This window comes from Macrotis lagotis, chromosome 8 (assembly GCF_037893015.1).
Source record: "Macrotis lagotis isolate mMagLag1 chromosome 8, bilby.v1.9.chrom.fasta, whole genome shotgun sequence".
Taxonomy (NCBI): domain Eukaryota; kingdom Metazoa; phylum Chordata; class Mammalia; order Peramelemorphia; family Peramelidae; genus Macrotis; species Macrotis lagotis.
In genome coordinates this window covers 24,864,998-24,891,768 of record NC_133665.1, presented here as the reverse complement: position 1 = coordinate 24,891,768, position 26,771 = coordinate 24,864,998, and the positions used below count along the sequence as shown (strand labels likewise).

General features: G+C 36.6%; 1 protein-coding gene and 1 pseudogene across 5 annotated transcripts in view; both read left to right on the top strand.

The window, feature by feature from the left end:
* The window catches only part of DOCK8 (dedicator of cytokinesis 8), a 306,811-nt gene that overhangs the window by 109,275 nt on the left and 170,765 nt on the right, over window positions 1-26,771 (top strand). For all 5 annotated transcript variants that reach the window (XM_074196530.1, XM_074196529.1, XM_074196534.1 and 2 more), the window contains 2 exons: window positions 21,891-22,014; window positions 25,116-25,328. In XM_074196530.1, coding sequence (XP_074052631.1) covers window positions 21,891-22,014; window positions 25,116-25,328 — 337 coding nt within the window. The remainder of the gene's footprint in view (window positions 1-21,890; window positions 22,015-25,115; window positions 25,329-26,771) is intronic.
* On the top strand, window positions 5,833-19,437 carry LOC141495046 (COP9 signalosome complex subunit 5 pseudogene; annotated as a pseudogene).

Below are 26,771 nucleotides of genomic sequence, written 5' to 3'. Positions count from 1 at the left end.
GCCACCCCTCCGGGGGGCCGCCCCTCCGACCCTGGGGAGCAGAGCCTTTCTGCTCTTTTCCAGGTTACCTTGAGTAGGAGAACTGCCTCACTGTGTCCCTTTGTGGGTTCTGTCTCTCGAAAGTTTAGTTAGAGTCCTTAGCTTATGAGTTTTTATCAGAGAGCTCCTAAGACTGGATCCCTTCATGTCGCCATCTTGGCTCTGCCCCCCCAATCACCATTTCTTAATGGAAAAAGGGAACCCCAGACTTTATATACAAATATATAAGGTTTGATTCCTTACCAAATTCTGGCTCCACAATGAACAGAAAACAAGAAGCAAAGAAGCCTATTTATCCAAATTACTAGCAAAACAGAAAATATAAGAACATATAATAGAAAATATAAGAACATATATAATTTTAAAAAATATATATTGAATGAGTGATCTTAGAAGTAAAATAACTATACTAGAACAAGAAAAAAAAGTTCCAGATCTCATCCAAAAGGAAAATTCCCTACATTCTATAATATAACATGCTGTGGATATGGACATAATAAAAGTTCTATATATTGACTTCTTTCCTGAATCTTTCTCTCCCTTCATTGACCTGAGGAAAGGCTGTGCATCTTCTCTTAAGCTGAACCTGAAAAGACTAGGTCTCTCTTCTCTTCTACTTCTTACAGCTCCACCCTTCCTCTCATCCAAATGTAGGCATTGATATACATTGATGAGGAAAGAATCTCATACCAATAGACTTTGGGACTTGGATTACATTTATGTTTAGCTACAATCAAAATCAAATGTCAAACCCTTCACCAAAATGTTATCATGAAGTAATCATACAAAGAAGCAATTCCTACTATATTTCTTAATGAAGGTTTAGGAAACAATTTCTATCTGAATTTACATATCTTCAAGAAGATAGCATTAAAGATTAAAAATGAAAGATAAAAACTTTTAGGCTGCCCTCTAAGGTAATTTGCAAATCTCTGAACTTTTGGTTTGTGGATTCTAGGATTGGGTTCCCTCTTAAGAGTGAGTAGGCTTTGAGGATGGAAGGAGGGTCTGTATAGATTTGTCCCTTTGCCTAGTTTTACTTCTACTAATGCCAACTCTATTCCTTGTTCTCCTCCTTGCAATCTATATTTTGACATTCTCTTGGAAAGAGAATAGAATACAAGTGAATACATGCCTTGACATTCCTGTGCCTTAAGGATTGTGCTCTATGACTTGAGGGAGATATTTGTCTAAGACATAAAGACCCAATTCTTCAAGTCCCAGTTCTTCTAGGAATTACCCACTCTGCTCTTCTTACCCTTCTCCTTACCCTTTTCCCTTGCATTCACTCCACTCTGAACTTCCAGAACACTTTACTAGCAACTTAGCATATGCCTCCTTGTTGCCCCTTTATGTATATTACCTTCCTCTAAAGCGGGAAAGCAAGGCCATTGCCCCAGGCCTGCCTCAGGATCCCACCTCCTCACACTTTGGCATAGGCACAAAAATTATTAAAATAAAACTGAAACATTCAGAATAAAACAAGCTAATTATGAATAATCAGCACAACCAAGATAATTTTACCTTTTTATAAAGGCCCTGGAACGAGAGTGATCCTGCTATAGAGGCAGAGCATGTACATAAAGGAGTAACAAGGAGGCATATGTATATTACATGGCAAAGAGGAACTCTGAATACACTTAAATTAAATCAATCAATTGTCTTGGATTATATGTACAAAATGGTTTAAGAGGGCCTGCCGGACAGTTGCTGTGCTAAGTGGAGGATGGGGATCTAAGAGCAGGTCTAATCTAGGGCAGGTCCTCATTACCTCATCACATCAGAATTAATGAAATATCTTGGTAATGGGTCTGCCTTCCTCAGACTTTCCCCCTCTCAGATTCATCCTCCATTTAGTTCTATTTTTTATTTTTTTTATTTTTTTAGGTTTTTTGCAAGGCAATAGGGTTAAGTGGTTCCATTTAGTTCTAAAACACAGGTCTGATCATGTCACACACACACACACACACACACACACACACACACACAAAAACCCTCCACCCCCTCACTCAAACTTCAGTGACTCCCTGCTCCTAGCTCTCTCCACCTTTCCAGTGTTCTTACTCCTTCCTCACCTCTGCTACCCTGAACCAATGGCATGACTTCCTGATTGTTCCACAACCAGACACTTTCGTCTTTCTGGTCTGGACATTTTCTGTGACTGCCCCTGGAACACTTTCCCTCCTCCACTCTTTAAACAACCTCCCTGACTTCCTTTAAATTTCAACTGAAATCCCACCTACTACAGGAAACCTTCTCCCAACCCCTCCTAATTCCAGTGCTTTCCTTATTTTAATTATTTCCTATTTATCCTGAATATAGCTGCCTTTGTATACATTTCTTTGCATGTTGGCTTCCCCATTAGATTGTGAGCTCCATTAGGCAGGGACCGTCTTTTACTTCTTTTTGTATCTCCGCTGCTTAGCATAGGGCTTGGCAAATGGAACACAATAAATGTTTATTGATTGATTGACTAGCACTTCCTTCCCAGGATTGTCATGAACATCCAATGAAATAATAATTGTTAATCACTTATCACGCCTTTAGTAGAGTAACTAGATGGTTGGCCTTGATCCCTTGTCTTTTGGCTTTGAGGTTTTTCTCTAACCATTTTGTCATGTTGCCTCTAATAATAATGATGATAATGATGATGATAATAATAATAATAATAAAAACAATTCAAGAAATGGGAAAAAACTGCAATATTTTACTACAGAGATAACAATATATCATCTACCAAGACACAACTTGGGGATGAGAATTATATATATCAGAATCTTGATATCTTTAATGTTCTAAAAGACAATAAATACAGATATCAAAAGTTACTGGAGAAGAACCCTACAATATGCTTTTTCTAAGAACACATCTGAAGCAGAGAAATATAAACAGGGTAAAGATAAAGGGCTGGAACAGAATTTATTATGCTTGAACTGAAGCAAAGAAAGCAGAGGCAGCAATCATGATCTTAGACAAAATAAACAAAAATAGATCTAATTAAGAGATAAGGAAGGAAAATATATCTTTCTGAAAGGTACTGTAGACAATATCAATACCTAACATATATGTCACTGCATGGTATAGCATCTAAATTTTTGAAGGAAAAGTTGAATGAATTAAAGGAAGTAATAGGAGGAAACTATACTAGTTGGACTCAGTTTTCCCCTCTCAGAACTAGATAAATCTAACCAAAAATAAATAATAAGATGTTAAAGAAATAAATAAAATTCTGGAAAAGTTAATTATGGAAGGTCTCTGGTAAAAAAAAAAATTGAACAGGAATAGAAAGGAATATACCTTTTTCTCAGCAGTACAGGGCATCTACAGAAAAAAATAACCATGTATTAGGACATGTATCACAATTAAATGCAGAAAAGCACAAATAGTATATGCATCCTTTTCAGATCATAATGCAATAAAAATTACACTCATTGATGGATAATGGAAAGATTAAAATTTACTTGGAAATTAAATTATCTAATCCTTAAAAAATCAGATGCAGCCAAAATAGTACCTTAGGAGAAAAATCTATATTTTTAATACTTGTATCGATAAAATAGAGAAAAAAAACAAATCAATGAATTGGGCATGCAACTTAAAAAAACTAGAAAAAAGAACAAATTAAAAACCTCCAATTAAACACTAAGTGGGAAATCATGAAAATCAAAGGGGGAGATTAATAAAATTTAAAGTAAGAAAACCATTGAACTAATAAATAAAAATTGAAACTGGTTTTATGAAGAGACCCATAAAATAGATAAACTATTGATTAATTTGATTTTTAAAAAAAGGAAAGAAATCCAAATTATTAGTATCAAAAAACTAAAGGCATGAATTCATTACCAATGAAGAGGAAATTAAGACAATTGTTATTTTGCCCAATTATATGTCAACAAATGAGACAATTTAAATGAAATGGATGAATATCTACAAAAATATAAGAATACAAAAATACAGAAGATTAGTAGAAGAAAAAATAAAATACTTAAGTAATCCAATCTCAGAAAAAGATATTAAACTTAATAAAATTCCTAAGAAAAAAATTTGATCCTAAGATCAGATAGATTCACAAGTGAATTCTACCAAATATTTAAAGAATAGTTTTCTCCAAAACTATATGAACTATTTGGAAAAAAATGGATGAAAAAGGAGTCTTACAATTACATCTATGACACAAATATGCTCCCTAAACCAGAGAGAGTCAAAACAGAAAAAGAAAATTATAGATCAATTTTCCTAATGAATATTGATGCAAAAATTTTAAATAAAATATCAGCAAAGAGTTAAATTAAATTAAGCATTAAATCACAAGGATCATACACTATGACCAGGTAGGACTAATTTGAGGAAAACTCGGTTGGTTCAATATTAGGAAAACTATCATCCTAATTGACCATATCAATAGCAAAAAATAGAAATCATTTGATTATTTCAATAAATGCCTTTGATAAAATTCACATCTTCTTGTTAAAAACACAGATCATAGGAATAAATGGAGCTTAGCTTAAAATGATAAATAATATTTATCTAAAACTATCAGCAAATATTAACTGTAATGGGGATAAACTAAACACTTTCTCAGTACAATCAGATATGAAGCAATTATTCAATATTGTACACAAAATGTTAACTATAGAAATTAGAAAAGTAATTAAAGGAATTAGAATAGGTAATGAGGAAATAAAATGATCACTTTTTGCACATAATATATTATAATTGGAAAATCCTAGAGAATCAACTAAAAATACTTGAAATTATTAATTTTAGAAAAGTTCCTAAAATTTAGCAAAATTACAAAATAAATTCACATATACCATTAATATTTCCATATATATTACCAACAAAGTCCAGTCACAAGACCTAGATAGAAAATTGTCATTTAAAATAAATGTAGACAATATAAAATACTGGAAATCTACCTGCCAGGACAAATCCAGGAATTATATGAACACAACTAAAAACACTTTGACACAAATAAAGTCAGGTCTGAAATAGTAATTGTTCATGGGTAGGCTGAGCCAATATAATAAAAACAATCATTCTAATTTATTTTATTTTAATTTAATTATTTTAATTAACTTATTTATTCAGTGTCACACCAAACTACCAAAAAGAGCTCAAGGACATAAAGAGAAACGATGAAAACTGTTAAGAAATAGCATGGTGGATCACTGGAATAAATTAGGTAAAAATTACATTATTATAAATGATCAAAGCAATCTAGTATATGTTTTTTAAAAAAGATCCTGAAGAGCTTAACCAGTAAACTGTAAAACTGAACTAGCCAAAAGTATCATCACAGAATGAATTGTTGCTCAAAATTGTCCAAAGTCATGAATTGTTGCTCAAAATGAGAATGAGATAAAAATAACAGTAATCCATTACAACTTAAGAACAACAGTTTTCAGAGAAGTTACCTTGCCAAACCTCCTAACTACCAAGCCAACATCATCTAGGTGGTACAGTGGGATAGAGAGCTGGGCCAGGAGTCAGAAAGACTTATGGTCAAATCCAGCCTCAGATATTTACTAGCTATATCAGCCTGGATAAGTCACTTCACCCCGTTTGCCTCAGTTTCCTCATATTTGCCACTTAGTACCTTTGCCAAGAAAACCCTAAGTGGTATCACCAAGAGTTAATATGATTGTAACAACTGAACAACAACAATAAAACTCCATGGAATGAAATCTGTATTTCAATATAGAGGCCTAGAAGAATAGAACAAACTCATCAGGTTCAGGATAAAATATGTATCATCTCATTGTCATGTCTGTTCCTGGCATCATACCAAGGATGCTTTCAATGAGTCGACAAGGGATGCACTGTAATGTTGATACTTTTACACCCTTAGGATATCCATTTCAAGTTATCCAAGAGGTACTTGGTGACAGTAACTATATTTCATTAAAGAGACTAGGACTAAATCTATTAATCAACAAGCAACATTACCATTAAACTATTACCAACATACCATTAAGCCTATGGTAATTGTTGAAATGCCATTGCCTTAAAGACTATTTGGCAGAGAACTTACAAAAGGTGTGCACTCACATGAAGGATAGAAGTGATACAAGAACACTCTTAAGGTCTCCAAAGAACTTCATATCATGGGAGACCCTGGCAAAGGACTGCCCAACATGGCATGCTCTCATCAAAGAAGGCACTGTGCTCAGTGAGTGAAATGAAGCTGCAGTAGGTCATAATAAATGTGAGATGTACAAATTTAGAGACATCTCTCCATATGTTAATATGGATTATTTGTGCCTGACCTGTGGCAGAGCATTCCGAATTCATATTAGTCTGATCAGCCACAGTCAGACACACTCTAAATTGACTCCAAAATAGTGATAACATTTTTTGGTCCTCTTTCAACCACCAACATGGAGAACTGATGAAATCATCAATTGAAATAGTATTGAGGGAGAAGAGAAGTAGGTTCAAGACAAAGTTTTCTTGCTATTGAACGTGTCTTGGGTAAATGACCAGAAAAGAAGAGTGAAAGAAGTAGCAGTCAGATAGAAGGAGGACTAGGAAATAGTCTCACAAAATCCTGGAGAGGAGAAAGTATCCAAGAGGAATTGATGCACAGTGAAGTCGGAAATATCAGAAAGGATAAGGAATAAAAAAGGGTCATTACATGTGGACATTTAAAAGATCACTGGTAACTGTGGAGAGAACAAGTTGAATGATGAGGTCAGAAGATTGATATAGAAGAGTGAGAAGAAAGGAAGTGGAGGGAGATGGGCGGCATAATATTTTTTTCGTTCAATTGCATCTGACTGTGACCCCATTTGGGATTTTTCTTGGCAAAGATATGGGATTGGTTTATCATTCCTTTTCTAGCTTATTTTACAGTTGAAAAACCTGAGGCAAACAGGACTGAGTAACTTAGCCAGGACACTTGGTTAGTAAGTATCCGAGGCTGGATTTGAACTCAGGCCTTCCTGACTTCGGGCCTGGCACTCTACCCACTATACCACCTGACTGCCTCATCTAGTTTCAGGAAAATTTAAGTTTGCACCTTGCCTCAGACATTTACTAGCCATTTGCCTCTGGGAAAGTCACATCCCCTCCTTCATTCTCAGTTTTCTCATCTGCAAAATGAGGATTATCATAGTATCTACTTTATTCGGGTTGTTGCCAGGGTCAAATGAGCTAATATGTGTAAAAGCTTCCATTAAACTTGAAAGCGGGGCGGCTAGGTGGCGCAGTGGATAAGGCACCGGCCCTGGAGTCAGGAGTACCCGGGTTCAAATCCGGTCTCAGACACTTAATAATTACCCAGCTGTGTGGCCTTGGGCAAGCCACTTAACCCCATTTGCCTTGCAAAAACCTAAAAAACAAAAACAAAAACAAAATTTGAAAGTATCGGTCGCTTCCGCTGGCCTCCGGCGGGCGAGGGCGCGACGCCCCCTTCCTGCTCCCCAGCAGTGCCCGGCGCCATGGCAGACGGAGGCTGGCATTGCGGCAGGGGCGCGGCGAGGGGGGCGGGGAGAGCTGGGAGCCGGCCAACAACGTGCGGGAGGCGCAGAGCATCGACCAGATGTACAAGTACGACAGGCAGCAGCAGCAGGAGATCCCGGCGGCCAAGCCCTGGACCAAGGATCACCGTTACTTAAAGTACTGCAAGATCTCAGCCTTAGCCCTGCTGAAAATGGTGATGCATGCTAGATCAGGAGGCAACTTGGAAGTGATGGGTTTGATGCTCGGGAAAGTGGATGGTGAAACCATGATCATTATGGACAATTTTGCTTTGCCAGTAGAGGGCATGGAAACTCGAGTTAATGCCCAAGCTGCTGCATATGAATATATGGCGGCATATATAGAAAATGCAAAACAGGTGGGTCGACTTGAAAATGCAATTGCCTGGTATCACAGTCACCCTGGCTATGGTTGTTGGCTCTCTGTGATTGATGTTAATACCCAGACGCTCAATCAGCAGTTTCGAGAACCATTTGTAGCAGTAGTTAGTGATCCAACGAGAACAATATCTGCAGGAAAAGTGAATCTTGGTGCCTTTAGGACCTATCCAAAGGGCTACAAACCACTAGATGAAGATTCCATTTAATAAGATAGAAGACTTAGGAGTACACTGCAAACAGTACTATGCTTTGGAAGTCTCATACTTTAAGTCATCTTTGGATTGTAAATTGCTTGAACTTCTGTGGAACAAATATTGGGTAAATACTCTGAGTTCTTCCAGCTTACTTACAAATGCGGACTATACCACTGGACAAGTCTTTGATTTATCTGAAAAACTAGAACAGTCAGAAGCCCAGCTTGGAAGAGAGAGTTTCATGTTGGGTTTGGAAACACATGACCGAAAATCAGAAGACAAACTTGCTAAAGCAACAAGAGACAGCTGTAAAACCACCATAGAAGCTATCCATGGATTGATGTCTCAGGTTATTAAGAATAAACTTTTCAACCAAATTAATATTTCTTAAAGAATCCCATCCCATAGTTACTCTTTTCTGCCTTATTGGAGATATTTCTTTTGTTTGACAAATAATATGAGAAAAAATACTCAACACTTTAAAATTGGTCATCAAAGGGGCAGCTAGGTGGCGCAGTGGATAGAGCACTGGCCTTGGAGTCAGGAGTACCGGAGTTCAAATCCAAGCTCAGACACTTAATAATTACCTAGCCGTGTGGCCTTGGGCAAGCCACTTAACCCCCTTGCCTTGCAAAAAAAAAAAAAACTAAAAAAAAATTGGTCATCAAAAATCTGATTTGCAGTATGAAGTGCTTTGAAATTCTGTTAATTGTATTAAAAATATTTCAGAAGATTGCTTTGGAAAACTTCTTAAGAAACTAAAGGATTGTCACTTAAATATTTGCTTTTAGTTATTTATACTGATCACTGAGCTATAATAAAAATTTCTTTAAAATGAAAAAAAAACTTTAAAGTGCCATTTAAATGTTAGCCATATTTTCTGATATCTTTAAAAGATTAGAAAAATGATTTTTTCTCTATAACAGTAACAATGATAAACAATGGTAATGCTTTTTTTCAGTTTTCAAAAGCTGCTATTTTACACACTCATACACACATGTGGTAGTCTATATAAGCAAAGTGACTTGCCCCAGGACTTATTTCTATCTGAAGGCCATTAAACAAAATGAGAATGAGATAAAAATAATAACCAACATTCATATAGCATCTCATGATTAGAACAACATGAAAACATAGATTTTATCATTTCCATTTTACAAATAAAGAAACTAAATCAGAGAGGTTAAGTGACTCATCTTTGGTCACCCATCTAAACACTAGAAGCAGGATTTAAGTTTTCCCCAATCCAAGACCTATCATTCTATCCACAGCAAAAGGAAGAAGCAATACCACGGCATAGCAGATGTTGGCATCAATTCTGTTAGTTCCCCAGCATGAAACATGATTAAACTGTCCTTCCCTAATAAGCAATTTTTAAATTAGACCCACAAACTAGATAAACCTCAAGAAAAGAAGATCCCATGTTCAATGGGGCAGAGGATGTCTTTTCATCAAATACCCTGGAGGAGGTTTGATTGTACAGGCATGAATAGAATGTTCATGGAATAAAGCCAAGGCAAGAAAATATTCTGAAGATGTCAAAAGACTTCAAAAGATGTACCAGGGATTGCTGTATCAGATTACTTTCATAGGGAATTTGTCACATTTAAGCAAAAGGACATGTCATCAATTGTATGACTAATAATTTATACTCTAGGAATCCATTTTATCCTCAAGAGCATATTTGCCTGTTACCTAACATCAGACAGCTACATATTAATTGATGGCCTCCCACACTTATTTTCTTATTAATAGAATTCTTTGATATTATTATGAAGCAGTCCTTTATTTTTTGCATTTTGCTAACCAATAAAATGAGCTCAGCTCATTCTTAGAAGAGAGGCTTTTGTGACTTTTATAATCAATTTGTCCTTCAATTCAACAAGCATTTATTAAGCACCTGATGATAATCCTTACTAGACCCTACAGAACAAATGGTGATGATCATGGTATTACATTTTTGGAAAGGACTTTAAATATCAACCTCTCAATTTTACAGATGAGGAAACTGAGGCCTGGAGATCTTAAGTGATGTACAAGGTCACACAGGCAATAAACTGAAGAAGTGGAATTTATCTTCTGGTGCCTTTTCATTATACCACATCATTATACCCCCCTGTACTATAAGGAGAGGGAAAGGAGTAGCCAAAGTCATGGAAGAAAGAACTCATATGTGTGAAGGTTTCAAAGACAAAGATATAAACATGAATGAAGTCAAGGAGGGAAACAAAATGGTCACAGAAAATTATATAAAAATATCCATATAAGGTAACTTCTAGAGAAGAGGGCTCATGTCATCTTTTAAATCTGTTGAATGATGTGGGGAGAAAGGAGGGCTTATGAGATTGGAGATCTGGACAGGAGGAGACTTTACAGGCCACCTAGTTCAACCCCCCTGAAATTTTTAGAGGAAACAGCTGAGGCTGCTCAGAGAGGTAGGGACCTTGCCTAAGGTCACTCAGCTTGTACTTGTGAGAGGCAGGATTTGAATCTATGTTCTCTGAATCTCAAGTCAGTACTCTCCTCAATAACAAGAAAAAGGAGGGAAAAGAAGGGATCTTAATCTACAAACATGGAAATATCTGGTATCCTTTTTGGATGATATACTTTTATGCTTTGAATGTTTATTTAACTTAGATTGGAAGTCCTGTGGGCAAAGAGTATACTTTTTTATTCCTTGTACAGCATTTATTATGTTATCCATGCTACATAAATAATAGTAATCAGTTCAGTGTGAATTTTGAAAATGAGAATAGGAACCATTGTTCTAATGACCTGTACCATGAAATAATTACCAGTTTATCTCTTCACATCCGTTACTTCATTTTTAATTGTTTTATTACAGATGAATTTTAGATGACATCTTTTAATATTTTAAATACAGTTATTCCCTTTGCCATTTTCTACAAATGGACCAAAAAGTGATTAACTGGTGTCTAAGCAAAGGTTGACTTCGTAAGTAATTAAATGTGTTTACATACTGTTTATTCTTGGTGTATTATCTCCAGTGACTATGAAACATTTTATTATGGGCAACCATCATAAAATCCCCTCAACTTTCTGTCTTTCATCCTGGATGATTAAGGCAATTTTAAAACAAGGTCACATTCAAGGAGAGCTAGGATGCCAGGGAATATGGTATCATCTGTTTTATTACTCCATATTTTACTCCCAGTGAACTGGTAAACAATTAAAATTCAAACACATCACTGCATATAATTCAGTTACTCCCAAAATGTCATAAAAATGTGTCTCCCTGATCAATAATTGCTTATTATGATATATGGTGGTGTGCTGGCTGTCAAGGTGCTTAGCAATTTGCTTCCTAAAAGTTAGGGAAAATAAACTGAGAAAGTCAGTGGCATGAGAAAGAAATCATAGAATCAAAGAATTTGAGGGGCCTCAGCAGCTATCTAGTTCTTAGTATACACCAAAGGAATCCTTGCTATGATATAACCAACAAGTGGTCACCCAGATTCTGCTTGAAGATCACCATTGAGGGAAAAATCATCACCCCCTCAAAGAAGCCCATTACTTTTAGCAGCTCTAATTATTAGTTCTTTTTCCTGACATTGTCTATAGTTGTACTTTTGCAGCTTCACCAACTGCCTCTGGTTCTACCAAATAGATCACATTCAATCCCTCTTCTTCATGGCTTCAAAAACTTGAAGATGATTATTGCATTTTCTCCCCTTTCCCTGGTCCCCACCATCTTCAAACAATCTTGTAGGACCTAGACCCAAGCCCCTTCACCATACTGGTTGTCTTTCCCTTATCACTTCATCTTATCAATGTTTTTCTCTATAATTTTGTCATTGTATAAATTGTTCTTGTTTTTCTTACTGTCAGTTCATTGAATTTGACTCAATTTCCTCTGAAATTGTCATTTCTTATATTTAGCTAATCCCCAATAGGAGGGCATACCCTTAATTTCCAGTTTGGGGCTACTATAAATATTTTTGTATATACAGGTCCTATTCCTCTTTCTTTAATCTCTAGGATTTAAGCCAAGTAGGATATTACTTAGAAGATTGTGTTCACTTTCTTCAGACCCTCCCAACACTGTTCATTTTCTTCTTTTAGCTGATAGAAGAATTGTCACCAAATGTAGAAAAGTCTGTAGTTCTAAAGAAGAAAACATAGGGGCGGCTAGGTGGCTCAGTGAATAGAGCACCGGCCCTGGAGTCAGAAGTACCTGAGTTCAAATCCAGCCTCAAACACTTAATAATCACCTAGCTGTGTGGCCTTGGGCAAGCCACTTAACCCCATTTGTCTTGCCAAAAAAAGAAAAAAAAACCTAAAAAAAAAAGGAGAAGAAAATATAATTGAGCTTGTGAAAACCAAGAAGTCAATCTCATGTCATGGGAATTGTTTTTTCATTATATAATTTACTTACTTCCCCTTCATTCTTTCTGCCAGACTGGTAATAAATATAACCTTGACACTGTAGTTTCAGTTCACATGAATGCTAGGCAAGAATAGTGGGTTTGAGCCTTTGATTACCAATAGAGTTAGGCCATGATAATTAACCTTCTGTCCTGGTTATTTGAGATAACTGTACTTGGGATCTTCCTGAGTGACTCATTTTTTCATACTCACAGTCCCATGCCCTTCAACCTTTAACCACTTCTAGGAAGGAGTTTTGCTAATTATTATAATTATACTATCCAAGAATTTAGAAATCGAATGCAAAAACAAAACCAAGTCAAAGAACACCAGAAATAAAACAATGTCAAACTTGGTTTCATATTGTTAGCCAAAGAGCATTCATTCAACAAACATTTTTTAAGGTTTTACGCTGGTAAGATAGTATGGTAAGCTCTGGGTACATGTAAGCTCTAAAAGAGCTTACAAATAAATAGAAGAAAAGAGAAGTGAGATAAATGTCCCCCAGATCTGTAAGGACTAAAATGTTGGATCAGATCTAATAAAATGAAATATTATAGGGAAGTTGAGAACAGAAAAGCAGTAAAGGATGGGGAAGGCACAAGTAGTTGTGTTGTTAGTGAATGGTAGGTCAAATCAATCAACAGTGTGTCATGGCATCCAAAGTGAAGAGAAGGAAGGTGATAACTATGCCATATTTTGCTTTGATCACACCACCTTGAGTACTGTGTTGGATTCTGACTACCACCCCTGGGGAGGGATATTGATGGGCTAGAAATAATGTGAAAGTGAGCTGCCAAAATGGGGAGAGGACTGGACGTCAGGTTATGTACAAAGATCAGCTGAAAGAGCTGAGTATGTTTAACTTGGAAAAGAAGAGATTTCAAGGGAACTCCATAGCTCTTTGGTGTTTTTGATGGGCTGCAATAGTATTTCCATTGTTGTTCTATTGCCATTTTCTTCTCTGGCTCATTTTAGAGATGAGGAAACTTAGACAGAATCACACAATTAGTATCCAAATCTGAGTTTGAGCTCAAGTCTTTCTGACTCCAGGTCTAGTGCTTTATCTATTATGCCACATAATAGTTATTCTGCTTGACCCCAAATGATGGAAGAACTAAGAGTAATGTGTTCTTAACTAAGGGGATAGAGAGATGCAGATTTCAGTTCAAAGTGAAGGGGGAAAGAACTTCCTGACACCAATGATAATAATAGTTAACTTGCACTTAGTTATTGTGAGGTTTACAGAGCAATGTATGTATGTAAGTATGTTTATGTGTGTGTACATGCACACACATTTGTTGTTTGTTGATTGTTTTGGAGGCAAAGTTAAGTGACTTGCCCAAGGTCATATAGCTAATAAATGTCTGAGGTTGAATTTGAACTCAGGTCCTCCTAACTCCAGGAATGGTCATTTAACACTGTATCAACTAGGGGCCCTACACACATTTGTTTGTCAGTTATGTCCAACTTTTTATGACTTCATTTGGAATTTTCTTGGCAAAGATACTGAAGTGGTGTACCATTTCCTTCTCTAGCTCATTTTAGAGATGAGGAACAAGTGACTTGTCCAGGGTCACACTGGTTGTATCATGAAGATGAGTGTTCCTAGACTAGTGCTCTATTTATTGTGTTTATGTATGTGCACACATGTAAATATATATGTACACAAATACATAGATATATATAAAATCTCATTTGATTCTCACAACAACCCCATGAGGGAGGTGAACCAAAGAGATTAAGTGACTTTCTGAAGGTCACAGAGCTATTAGAAGTCTGAGGGTAGGATTAGAATTCAAGTCTCTCCTTACACTAAATCCAGTGCTCTAACAGGCTTGATGATGGTTCCTCATCAAGTAGAAGCTGGACAGTTGTAGAAGAGGTTCCAATTGTCCTCTGAGGGCAGCAGCAGCCGCCAAAGTCTTCTCAGGTGTAAATAAATGTTCAACATAACCTGAATGGAGTAAACTTTCTAAAACATCTTTCTAAGCTTTATGTACCTATAGACTCTCTAAAATAAAAACATTTTATGAAGGAGAGGGGAAAAAAGACACAGCCCTATAAAATCTAAGCTTCTCATAGACCCTAACCAGGCTATTTCCTGATTTTTATTTTTATTCAAGATGACTCTCTTTGAAAAGGCATATGATACCACAAATTACTCAATTGTCTTCTCAGTGTATGGGTCCTGAGACAAGCAATGGGTGACTTCTAAGCTGGAGAAGAAATTTCTCTTTCATTATTTATTCTTGAGGTAACCAGGCCACAAGTGGTTTGAACCAAGAGTCAGGGAAACACTGAATTCAAATCCTACTTTGAACACTTACTAATTGGGTAACACTAACCAGGTCTCTTTCCCTGGATCAGCCTCAGTTTCTTTATAAATGAGCACCTATCCTGAAGGGCTACTGTAATGATCAGATAAAATAACATGTAGAGTACTTTTATTAACCTTAATTTGTTGTTACTGTACAGTTGGGTCCAACTCTTTGTGACCCCTTTAGGGGGCTTTAATATCAAAGATACTGGCATAATTTGCCATTTCTTTCTCCAGATCATTTTATAAATGAGGAAACTGAGTCAAACATGTCCAGAGTCACTCAACTAATAAGTATCTGAGGCCAAATTTGTACTCAGGAAGATGAGTCTTCCTTACTCCTATGCTAACTACTCTTGTAAACCTTAAAGCTCTCTGGAAATGCTAGGTAGTATCACTAGTATTTGCTGTATTTTTCCTCAAAGAAGCAAGGTGTGTTTTGTTTCAAGTCAAATAATTGCTAATTAACTTTGTGGTTTGGGGTCTGTATAACATTTAAGACATGGGTCCAGATGCACATTTTTCACTACTTAATTTCTGTTGCAGTCTTAGTTTTATTTCTCCCCAAGTTGTTAGATTATATCTGGGTTTTTATTTTGGGTTCTTTTTTTCTCTTTGACCTTCAGAAAAGGTCTTAATATACTATTCTTGCAACCACAGAACAGCCTTTAACAACACCAAAAAACAAAATTCATTGTTGTCTAAACAATATTGATTCAGATAGCTTTTAAGAAACTTAACTAGAGTTTTAGGAAATTAAATATTGAAGCTATACCTGGAAAACTATCTTTAGGTTTCCTTCTCTCTACACCACTAGGCCATCCCCTCCAACCCCCAGACCCTTCACACATTTAAGTAAAAATCAAATTATTTTCTGCTCAACTTAAGTAAATTAAGCCAGAAATTCTCTTAATTCATTATATCCATTTTATAAATCATAGGATTCGTAGATCTGAAAGGACTGAAAGAGACTTCAAAGACCATCTAATCCACTCTCCTACCCATCCCTCCATTTTACAGATGAGAAAACTGTGACTCAGAGAAAGGTTAAGGGATTTTTCCCAAAGCCATACAGATATCAGAAGTAGAATTTAAAATCTGAACCTGTGACTTAGAATCTTCAGTCTTTCTACCATACCACACTGCCTGGGGGCAAAAGGGAGGGGAGAGGGGCGGCTAGGTAGCGGGAGCAGTGGATAGAGCACCTGCCTTGGAGTCAGGAGTACCTGTGTTCAAATCCAACCTCAGACACTTAATTACCTAGCCGTGTGGCCTTGGGCAAGCCATTTTAACCCCATTGCCTTGAAAAAAATCTAAAAAAAAAAAGGGAGGGGAGAGGGGAATTTGAATTCAGGTTATTATTTCCTGACACACTTCACCATAGCACACTATTCTTTATGGTGCCATTATTATACCTAGGGCATCTTGCACTCCATGAGGCCTCAATAAATGTTGATTGATTTTATGTTAATTTCTATAACTCGAGTATATTACTGATTAAATAATGACTGGCTTTGTTTTGTTTTTTTGGTGAGAAAGACTAGGAATCTAACTGCCATTTATAAAGCATTGCAAGTTCCCCCATAACAATTAAGCCATGAACTTCCATGAATGGAATATCTTTATTATATCATATAAATATTTAAAGCATTAATAACTGTTGTCATTAAGCATAGTTTTAAACCTAACAACTTGTCAAGTGAACCTAAAAGACACAGAAGTAGTCTATAGACAGTCTCCAACTTAGGAATGATTTGGATTTCAGAAGTTTCTAAGTCAGCTGCTTAGAACCTGGAAAGTAGTTTTCTCATAAAACGTATAATTTATTAGATTTCCATGGCCATTTCATAAATGCTTATTTAACCCACAATGGGACCAAACAACAGTATTAATGAATATGAACATGTGTTTAGTGATCAAAGGGCAGCTTGGTTCAGGAAGGAGACTGAAGAGGAACAGAATTAACTTCTCCTTTCTGGGCTACAAGTCCAGTATGAGGCAAAATTCTGAAATTGGCAAAATTTCTCTTTGGCCCCCTTCCCCCTCCCTTTCTACAATCTTCCCAAATTCCTTAGAGTTCTTCCCAGGCCTCTGGCATTCAGTGACCCCCATGCAACCCCAATCCTGCTCCTGAGTATCTATTCAATGGTACCTACTCCATGGTACCCCAAAAACTGGCTTGTTCCACCCATCAACAAAGGCACCTAGTGGAAAATTAGCATCTTCCCTTTTGTTATCTATTTTTCTTTTCCTTTAGGCAAAGGATGCCTCAGTTTGATAAGGAAGAAAGCTATTCTTTGAACTAATTCACATTAAAGTGTTAGCTATTTGCACCCCATAGGACCTCAATAAATATTTATTCTTTATAAGCCTTTCAACACTTAGGAAATGTTTGTGTTGTTAAAAAGAGATCCTTCTTAATTCAAACAGGAAGTTATAGGTAATAAAAAAAAAGTGAAAAGATTCATACAGTATGGAAAAAGATATTTCGGGGCCATGGACTCAACCACCAGTAGGTATACCAACTTTACACCGCTTGGAAGATTGCCTCAGGGTTCAATTTACCCTAAATTGTTTCTACTTTTTTAAAAATCTAATTGGGGGGGGCTAGGTGGCTTAGTGGATAAAGCACCAGCCCTGGAATCAGAAGTACCTGAGTTCAAATCCAGCCTCAGACACTTAATAATTACCTAGCTGTGAGGCCTTGGGCAAGCCACTTAACCCCGTTTGCCTTACAAAAAAAAATCTAATTTCATTCTTCCATTTCTAAAGCTATAAATTATTTAAAAGGGAAGGTTGTCTCCTCCCCCAGTTTTGACCCCTAAGGGTTTCTGTGAGAGCTGAGGCTTTGAGGAAAGTGAGAAGAGCTACAAAAGCATTATAAAAGAAAAAGCTGGTGAAGAAACAGCATGAGTTATGTCATCTGGGAGATTGATGATGTGGGGGTGGTGATGAGGATAGGTTGGTCACAAAGTGAGATGCATGGATGAATTGTGAACTCCATTGATGTGGCTATGAGTATCTATCCAGTGGCTGAAGAACTAGAAGCCCCAAGGAAGATGGATGGGTCCCCTGCAGAGCACTAATGGAAGCTGCAAATGTATGATCTGTGTTTAGGTTGAAATGCATCATGAAATTTCTTGCTCATATATTTGGAAATGTAGGAAATCTGTAAAAGTATATCTAAGATTGGATGGACTCTCAAATCCCTTCTAACTCAGAAAATCTGTACTTCTGCTATGCCATATTTGCTTTAAGACAAAAAAAGTATCAATATGACTTTTGTTGAGCTATTCAAAATGTCTAAAGCAACATGGCTCTTGTTTCAAAAAGAAATATATCAGAACTTATACTGCCAATATGAATGCCTATTTCAACATCTTTGCTTAAGAGATTATACATTTATTCTAATGATGTTCCAAATAGTTGGGGCACTCTTCTTCTGCAACTACCTTTATAGTCTTACTTTTTTTTTCAAAAAATCTTTGATGGTGACAAATATTCATCCTTAAGAGTAAAATTGATTTTTGGAACTGATTAAAAAGGCCTTGTCTGGTGAATAAGATGAAGGATAATGCAGGGAAATATAGGTTTTGGTTAATGATGAGATAGAGTGAAACCCAAGGATAATGACTTTGCTTTAGATTTAGGGGGTCAGCCCCTTTTTTCAGCTTTTGAAAACTTAGATACTTCAGAGGAGTTATGATATCATCGCTATGGGCACTCATTCCAATCAATGCAGGACACAACTTATTCATTCCTTGACCATGTCTATAATCCTCTAAAGAGTATCCACTCACCATTCTTAGAGCCTCTAGTTCTCTTGACATTGCATGGAGACCAAAGGAGTATTCCAATGGAATCCATTGCTTCACTTTCATTCCCCCCCCCTCCACCTTGGTCATAAATCTCTCATAATACTGAAGCTTTTACCTTTTAATTCTTCATTTGTACTAATTTATAAACTGCTTGTGCCTACCTTGTGTTTCTTCCTTATCCTTTAATTTGATTTGATTAACTTTGATTTTTCAGTTTTCAAGGGGGGAAAAGCAGGCATAGAATGGGAAATTATTATGTTACTAAGGAATATGAATTTTCCATTTGAGTTAGAAACCCAAATTAGAGTCTAAAGAAGAGTTTTGAAGGATCCCTCCGGCAAGATTCTAAGAAGCCAACTTTTGGCCAAAGTTCATCAATCAATCAATCTTCAAATATTTATTAAATGCAAAGTGACAAGAAAGCTGACCTCCAATTGAGAAGGACCTGAGTCCAAGTCCTACGTCTGATGCACACTTGATATATGTACATATATATATATATATATATATATATATATGTATGACGTGAGGAAAATAACTTCTCCTTTCTCTAGACAACTCTTTAAGACTATAAATTATGGAGAAGGTGCCAACCTACTTTGTCAGAGAGACCTTTCTCAACCAGGAGTTTTCTAAACTAATGAAATCACACGGGGCAGCTAGGTGTCTCAGTGGATAGAGCACTGGCCCTGGAGTCAGGAGTACCTGAGTTTAAACCTGGCCTCAGACATTTAATTATTACCTGTGTAATTATTAGCTGTGTGGCCTTGGGCAAGCCCAAGCCCCATTGCCTTGCAAAAAAAAAAAAAAAAAAGAAATCACAGGTGCAGTCTCTATCCCAAAGAGTCATACACAGTCCTTGTTATGGAGGATACAAAGGTAAAGATGAAATGTGTTCAAGTAGTTTGATATTTTAGCAGTATTAATGGGCAGAAGTTCTTGTGGTCTTATATTGCAGATCTGGGCATTCTCTTCCCTTCTTCCATAGTGTATGAGAAGGGAATAGAATCTAAGCCTAACCTGGAACAATTGCAGTGGAAAGAGAGAAGGCCAAGGGAATTTATGGGATGGTCAAATAATTAGTCAACCAGCACTTATTAAACAACTATTGTACACCCAGTGCTATGTTAAGGGCTAGGAATACTAAGACAAAATGAAACATTTCTATTCTCAAGGAATGACATTCTAACTTTTCTATATAAATATGCACAAAATATGTGCAAAATGCAAGACAATTTGGGGAGGATGGCAGTAGCAACTAGAGGGATTAGAAGAGGCTCCCTGCCAAAGGTTTTAGGAAACAAGGAACTTTAGGTAATGCCCATTGGCATATGGCATTGAACATGCTGCCTAGAACCGCTGCCTAGAACAGACTTTTCTTCCTTTCAAGTTATTGTGATAGTAAAACTCCATACCCACAAACAGTAAAAACAAAATGACTTCTCTATTTGGTTTTAATATTGCACTAAAAAAGATAGACTGTGGCCTACCAGATAGAACTAACCCTCGAATAAGAAAGAACTGAATTCAAATCCTACCTGGGATATAGATAGATACATCTATAGATCTATAGATTTATAAATCTATAGATATATCTGTATAGGCTGTGTGACCCTGGCTAAATTATTTAATCTCCCAGTGCTCTAGGTAACTCCCTTAGACTCCCTGTTAGAGAAGGCACTGATCTGTATTAGGAGAGGGAGTTTGCTAAATCAGAGCATTTTAAAATCCTCTTCTTACTACATCATTAGTATTTGTTATTAGGGACCCACATTTTTGTCAAGTCCTAACTAACTAAAAGAGACTGGTTTCCCCATTTAGTTCATGATCTAACTCTAGTTGTTTCAGTAGAGAGTCAAACAATGTTTCAAAAATTTAAATGATGGTTTGTCTTTTTTTTAACACTGCCACCTCCTATACTACCTCTCCAAAATAATTCTCCTTTATAACAATAACAATGACAATTCTCCTTTTATTACATCTCCTAATGATGATGTAAATTGTAAATTATTAATTCTGATTATTGGCAAGTAGTAAAGAGTAGTAGTATAGTATAATGCAAAGAATACAAACTTTGGAGTAGATTTGAATCTCAGTTCTGCATCTTATAACCCATATGACTTTTCCCTCTGTTTTCTCATCTATAAAATAAATAAATTGTACTAGAAGCTCTAAATCTATGATTATATATTGCACTATATCAATTTGTTACCTAATATGAACCCCTTCTTCACATTTTGTCAGCGTTCTGTTTCAGTGATTTTTTAATTATAATGCCAGTCATGAAGGAGTAGATAAGCACATTTTAGTTGTTCAGTTATGTCTAACTCTTGGTGATCCTATTTGAGGTATTCTTGACAAAGATACTGGAGTAGTTTGTCACTACCTTCTCCAGCCCATTTTACTGATAAGGACATTGAGGCAAACAGGGTTAAGTGACTTGCCCAGAGTCACACACCTGGTATGTGTCTGAGGTCAAATTTGAGCTCAGGTCTTCCTGACTCCAGGCCCAGTTCTCAATCTACTGGGCCATCCAGCTGCCCAGTTCATCTTTAGGCTACTCATCAAAACAGTTTCTGAATAACCTTTGCAGTCTCATAGCAAGAACCACTGGCTCCTTCAACTTCCACATGAGCTTATCTTTGTTGTACTTAATTTTTCACAACTTAATTTATAAATTTTTCTCTCCCCAGATACAGTGAGAGATATTTTTATTTTGAACTTTTTGGTTAAATATCTTTTAAAATAGAACATTACTACATTTAGTGGAATGTAGATGTAGGAAATTAATGAAGGTCATTAAACCATTCATTCCTGTTTTTTAACCACAACTCCCTTCTTTTTTTCTCTTTTGATTGCAGTGTGTTCTTGTAAAGATAAAATGTTTCTCTCTATTTTTATCTTCTAAAAGTCCTTATTTACAGTTTTTGCACATTGTTTGATATACTCTGGTCACTTGTACAAGGGTCATTGTTGTACTACAACTTAAGAGTCAAATGCTCCATAGCTGAGATCACAGTACCTCTGAAGCAGCTTTTTCCCAGTCAACTCCTGGTTTTAATAATAAGCCAGCCAGGAGGCAAATGTGTTCCTAATTACAACAGAGCCTTGTACTGGGTCTAGGACATAATTACTTCTGATGAATTACAGTAGACTTCTTTTCCAGATCTTTTTCAACCAAATATTCTAAACTTAGGCTGTCATTTTTAGAGTTTTTAAAATGATGTTATTTATTCATCCATCTCTCTATATCGTCCTTTGTCTCTCTCAGGAACCAAGGAAGTTCAGATACTTGTGGATTTAAAAAGACTGGATCCAGAAAGGATTTCCACAAGACACTTCAGAAACAAACTTTTGAATCAGAAACTTTGGATTGTAATGAGTCAAGTTCTCAGGTATTTTGCAACATCCAAGATGGTTACTATGATGTTCTATCTGGGGTATGCTATCTATATTTTATTTGACTGGGATAAAAGTCATTATATGTTACATCCATTGTTGTAATCTGTATAACAAAGTTATTTCCATGTCTTGTTAAAGGGCACCAAATAATAATGATTTACAGCAAATTCCCTATAATGAATAATCCTGTGCTGGCAGACTCTGACTTTCACTCCTTCGCATATTACCCTTTTACTCTTGACACTGGAAGTTCTAAGGTCAATTGAATTATTTTGAATTTCTCTGCTTTGATTGATCTGAGAAAATTTATTGAGGGGAAATAGAAGATATCTGCTCAAACTTCCCTGGACTTCCTTTTAGAGAAGCCATCTATGTTGTTGTCCAGGCCTTTCTTAATACCCAAAAAGCAAACAAAATTATTGTTATGCTTAGTTTTTATTATTATAGTATATTGATTTTAGATCAAATTTATAAAAAAAATTTATTTTATATACAATATGTAGATTTTATAGTTTATGAAATATATATCATATAATACATTAAAAAGTATGCCAATAGTACAAAATACATCTGAGGCTCAGGCCAGCACTTCTTTATGGACCTGACTCCCCAGTGGCAAATGAGATAGCAATGACCCCAAAACCCTAAGGGTTTCACATAAAATCATGAACTGCACATTTGAAGGCAGTCTATATAAATCCTCTGTTGGCACAATTCATTTACCTGGGTTGGTTCACAGTTCTGGGTACAGATCTTATCCTAACCCCAACTTTGTTGTCTTCTCAGACCTCAGTCTGGCTTATCAACCATGCAGTTTGGCAACCAGTATAGCTTTCTACCTGTATTCTCCCCTAGATTTCTAATTTTAGGGAGAAGTTAGCATTTTCTCCTGGTCCCAACTTTATCCCAACCTTGATTTGGATGTCACAGTGTCAGCTCTCAACTCAGTTGAATAAGGGTCTGCTCAGTCTCACTCTTAAATTTGTGGACTGAAACATAGAGACTCAAGCCCCAGAGTTCCTGGTGAAGTCTCCCCTGTCCATTACTAATAATTGCTGGTCTAACTTCACCTTTTCTCCACACTCACAAGAAAATTTCTAGTACTATTCAATTCTAAGCAGATAGATAAAGAAAACATTTCACAGGGACCAGCACTATACTGAAGGCTGGAAGTACAAATACAAGGAAAAAGAAAGTCCCTGTCCTTAAGATGCTGATGTTCTTGTGGAAGCTGGGAGAGAGGAGGATAGTGGAGAAATAGTCCAGGAAGTCTTGGACTGGGCTTGGTTTAGAATCAAACTCTACAATTTGGGACAAGGATTCACAGTGGGACCCATTGTATAATCATGTACATAAGGTTTTATGACCATATCGAGAGTATTTGGAATATAATTTTTTTAAATTTGAAGTCATAAAAATTGTATCTTTGCTTTTATGACATTGTTGGTCACTTATATGATTTACGTACTACTAAATCAAATTTGAAAGATAACATTGCTCCTTTGGGAAACATAGCTGATTGTTAATGTTCTGTTTTATGACATGATTTCCAAGAATACATTGCAGTGAAAAGTAAAACTGGCTGTATAGCAAGTATTTGGGGCTGTTTTTACTTTCTTTTCCTGATACTTGTCTATTCATTGCAGAAAAAGTATATTTGGAGATTGCTCCCTTTTGACTTTTAGCTTTGAATATTTAGTTTAAGGTTCTAAATTCTAAACATTAAGGACTGAGTTTGAGCATGAAAGACAAATGTGGTACAGCATAGACTTCATTATTCAATAAGCATTTATTAAGAGGGAGGTATTAAGCATGCAGAGATAAAAAGCAAGTGGTCCTTTCCCTCAAATTCATCATCTTTTGGGGAAAACAAAATATATGCAAAATAAAATAAATACAAAGTAGAGTTGGGATAGTGGAGGTGGGAGGGAGAATTGTCCACAGATCACACCTTAAGAACCATGGACCTAAAGGTAACACAAGAATCCTTGGAGCTTCTTGAGTGGGCAAATAATATGGTCAGACCCATGTTTTAGGAATATCAGTTTGACAGCTGGGCAGTGGATGGATTGGAGAGGGGAGAGACTAGAAGCAAGTGAACATTTGGGAAACTATTGCAAAAAAATTGTCCTGGTAAAAAATGATGAGGGTCTGGAATAGAACCATGAGCATGTGTCAGGAAGAGAAGGGAACAGAGATGAAAGAAGTTCTAGACACATATCCAGTAAAATTGGATAAGAAATTAGATATGGGAAGAGTGGGGAGTTGAAGTCAATTCCATGGCTGTGAACCTGATATGATATTTCATGTTCACCATGTTAATTGAAAAAGGAATCAGTTATATGGGTCTATAAACTCCTTGAGAATATTGTTTTTCCTTCAAATCCCAACCAATATAGAGCTATCCTAGTCTTGTGAGTCACCAGTGATTTCCTTTTAGGAAGAAACTGAAATGATGAGATGAGCAAACCTGGAAAAATAATGCCAGTCCATATTCCTGGACTGCCTTGTCTAATGCTCTGTTCATTTGACCACAGATGCTTCCCCTGTGTCATTTCCTTCCTTGCTCAAAAAAATCTTGGGGCTCCATGCTGCTTACCAAGTAAAATATGAAATGCTTATCCTGGCATTCAAGGTTGTCTGACCAGTCTGGTTCTAGCCAACTTTTCAAGAGTTATTGAATACTGTTTTAACCAATGCAGCTTTCAGAGAGAACAGATCAACCAGTTTGTCAGGAAAATCCTGGCCCAGATTTCTCTATCACCAAGATGTCTTGATCCCAAATTAGGCAGTTTTGAGGTGAGATGCAGAATCATAGATTTAGAACTGGAAAAGAACTTTTAGAGCCCTGAGATCTAGAGGTAGAAGGGATCTGAAAGGACATCTTGTCTTTTACTGTTATTTTATAAATGAGGAAATTGAGGCCTAAGTGACCTTCATTTGCTTAGTCACTCAGATAGTAATTGTTAGAGGCAGAATTTGAACCCAGGACTTGAAAGTCCACATGGTCTACTGGAGGTATGCATGGGATGAGCCCCTTTACCTCCAGCTACCTCTTTCCACTGGCAATTATGTTTTTTTTTTTCTTTTACAGGCAGGCCCTCAAACTTTAAAGGTGCTTTGTGATGTATCTGGAAAAAGTACCCTCACTTCCTGTGACTTTGACCTTCGGAGTCTACAGCCTGACCAGCGACTGGACGGTCTCCTGCAACAAGTCAGTGCAGAGGACTTCGAAAAACAGAACGAAGAAGCTCGAAGGACGAATCGCCAGGCCGAGCTCTTTGCCTTGTACCCCTCTGTGGATGAGGTGGGTGGATTGTCCCCTCCTAGAACCTATGGAGCACTTAACTTTTTTTTTGTCTGTGGAAAAAGTCCATGTAAGAAGTCCATTCTGGTCAGGATAACAAAGTCCAGCTAAATTGAAACCCTCTTATAGTTGGCTAAGCAGCAAGCTAAGTGGCTGCCAATTAACAAATCCATCAAGAGGTCTAGCCTTCACTTTCGCCCTTCCCTCTGCCCACTATGGGGAAAGTGTCAGAGGCAGTGAACTGTGGAAGAGAGGGAAAGACCAGGTAACAAAAGGTCTTAACAAGGTAATGCTTAAATAAACTGGATTATCAGTCCCTGAATAATTAAGAATTGACTATATAGTAACACAATATTAATTTGGATTTAGGTGCAAAAACTAGCACAGCTTAACAAAAAAACAAGCATTATAGGTTTTTTTAATGAAGTTTCCAAGAAAACTCAGAATCCATTGTCTTTTATTCTTCCTTCTTCATTAATTCAATCAAATAAATTTCTGTTGATTCTATCTACCTACTGTCACTTACATTCCTACATCTCTCCACCACCCCCTTTTTCTACTCTAATAGCAATCCTCTGATCTTGTACTCATTATCTCATTCTTAGACTTTTGTAAAAAATCTTTTTAAAGTGCCCCCTCCTCTCTCCAATACATCCCTAATGACTCTCAAAGTTGAAACTCAAAATTTTCAAGCAACTTAAAGGTTTAGGAGTTAACTTAGAGAGCAGTTAATTCCACTTTCTTATTTTAAAATGAGGAAACTACAATCCAAAGAGGTGGTTACTCACCCAAGGTAACAAGTTTAGTGACAGAGCTGAGACTAAAATTCCAGAGTCCTGACTCTGTCGAAGACTTGGTTCATTTTACCTCAGTTGCTTTCCTATGTCATTTCCTTGCTAAAAAGACCCCACACAAATCTACAATCACAAACTACAGGAACTCCACATATTTAACAAATAAAACATAAAATCTTTACCTGGCATTCAAACTTCTCTTAACAATCTGTCTTCAACCAACTTTTTCATCCTTTTCAAGTACTTCTCAGAAATGCATGTTCTAGGCAGATAGGCTAATACTGTGGCCTAATCCTGTTCTTTCTCATTGTGTTAATATTTTCACATTTGTGTAAACACATTTACAGATTTGTATTGTAGTGCTTTAGCATTAATGCAGTCCTTTCTATATATCACTTGAGCTTCATAATAACTCTGTGAGTTGGTACCATAGGCATTATAATCCCATTTTCTTGATAAAGAAACTGAAGCTCTGATTTTAACACTATCCATTATGCCAGACTGCCTCAAAGCTTGTATACATCTCATCTCCCACATTTAGAATGGTTTTTCCGCAATTCAGTTCAATAATAGGGACAGCTAGGTAGCATAGTAGATAGAGCACTGGCCCTGGAGTCAGGAGTAACCTAAGTTCAAATCTGGCCTCAGA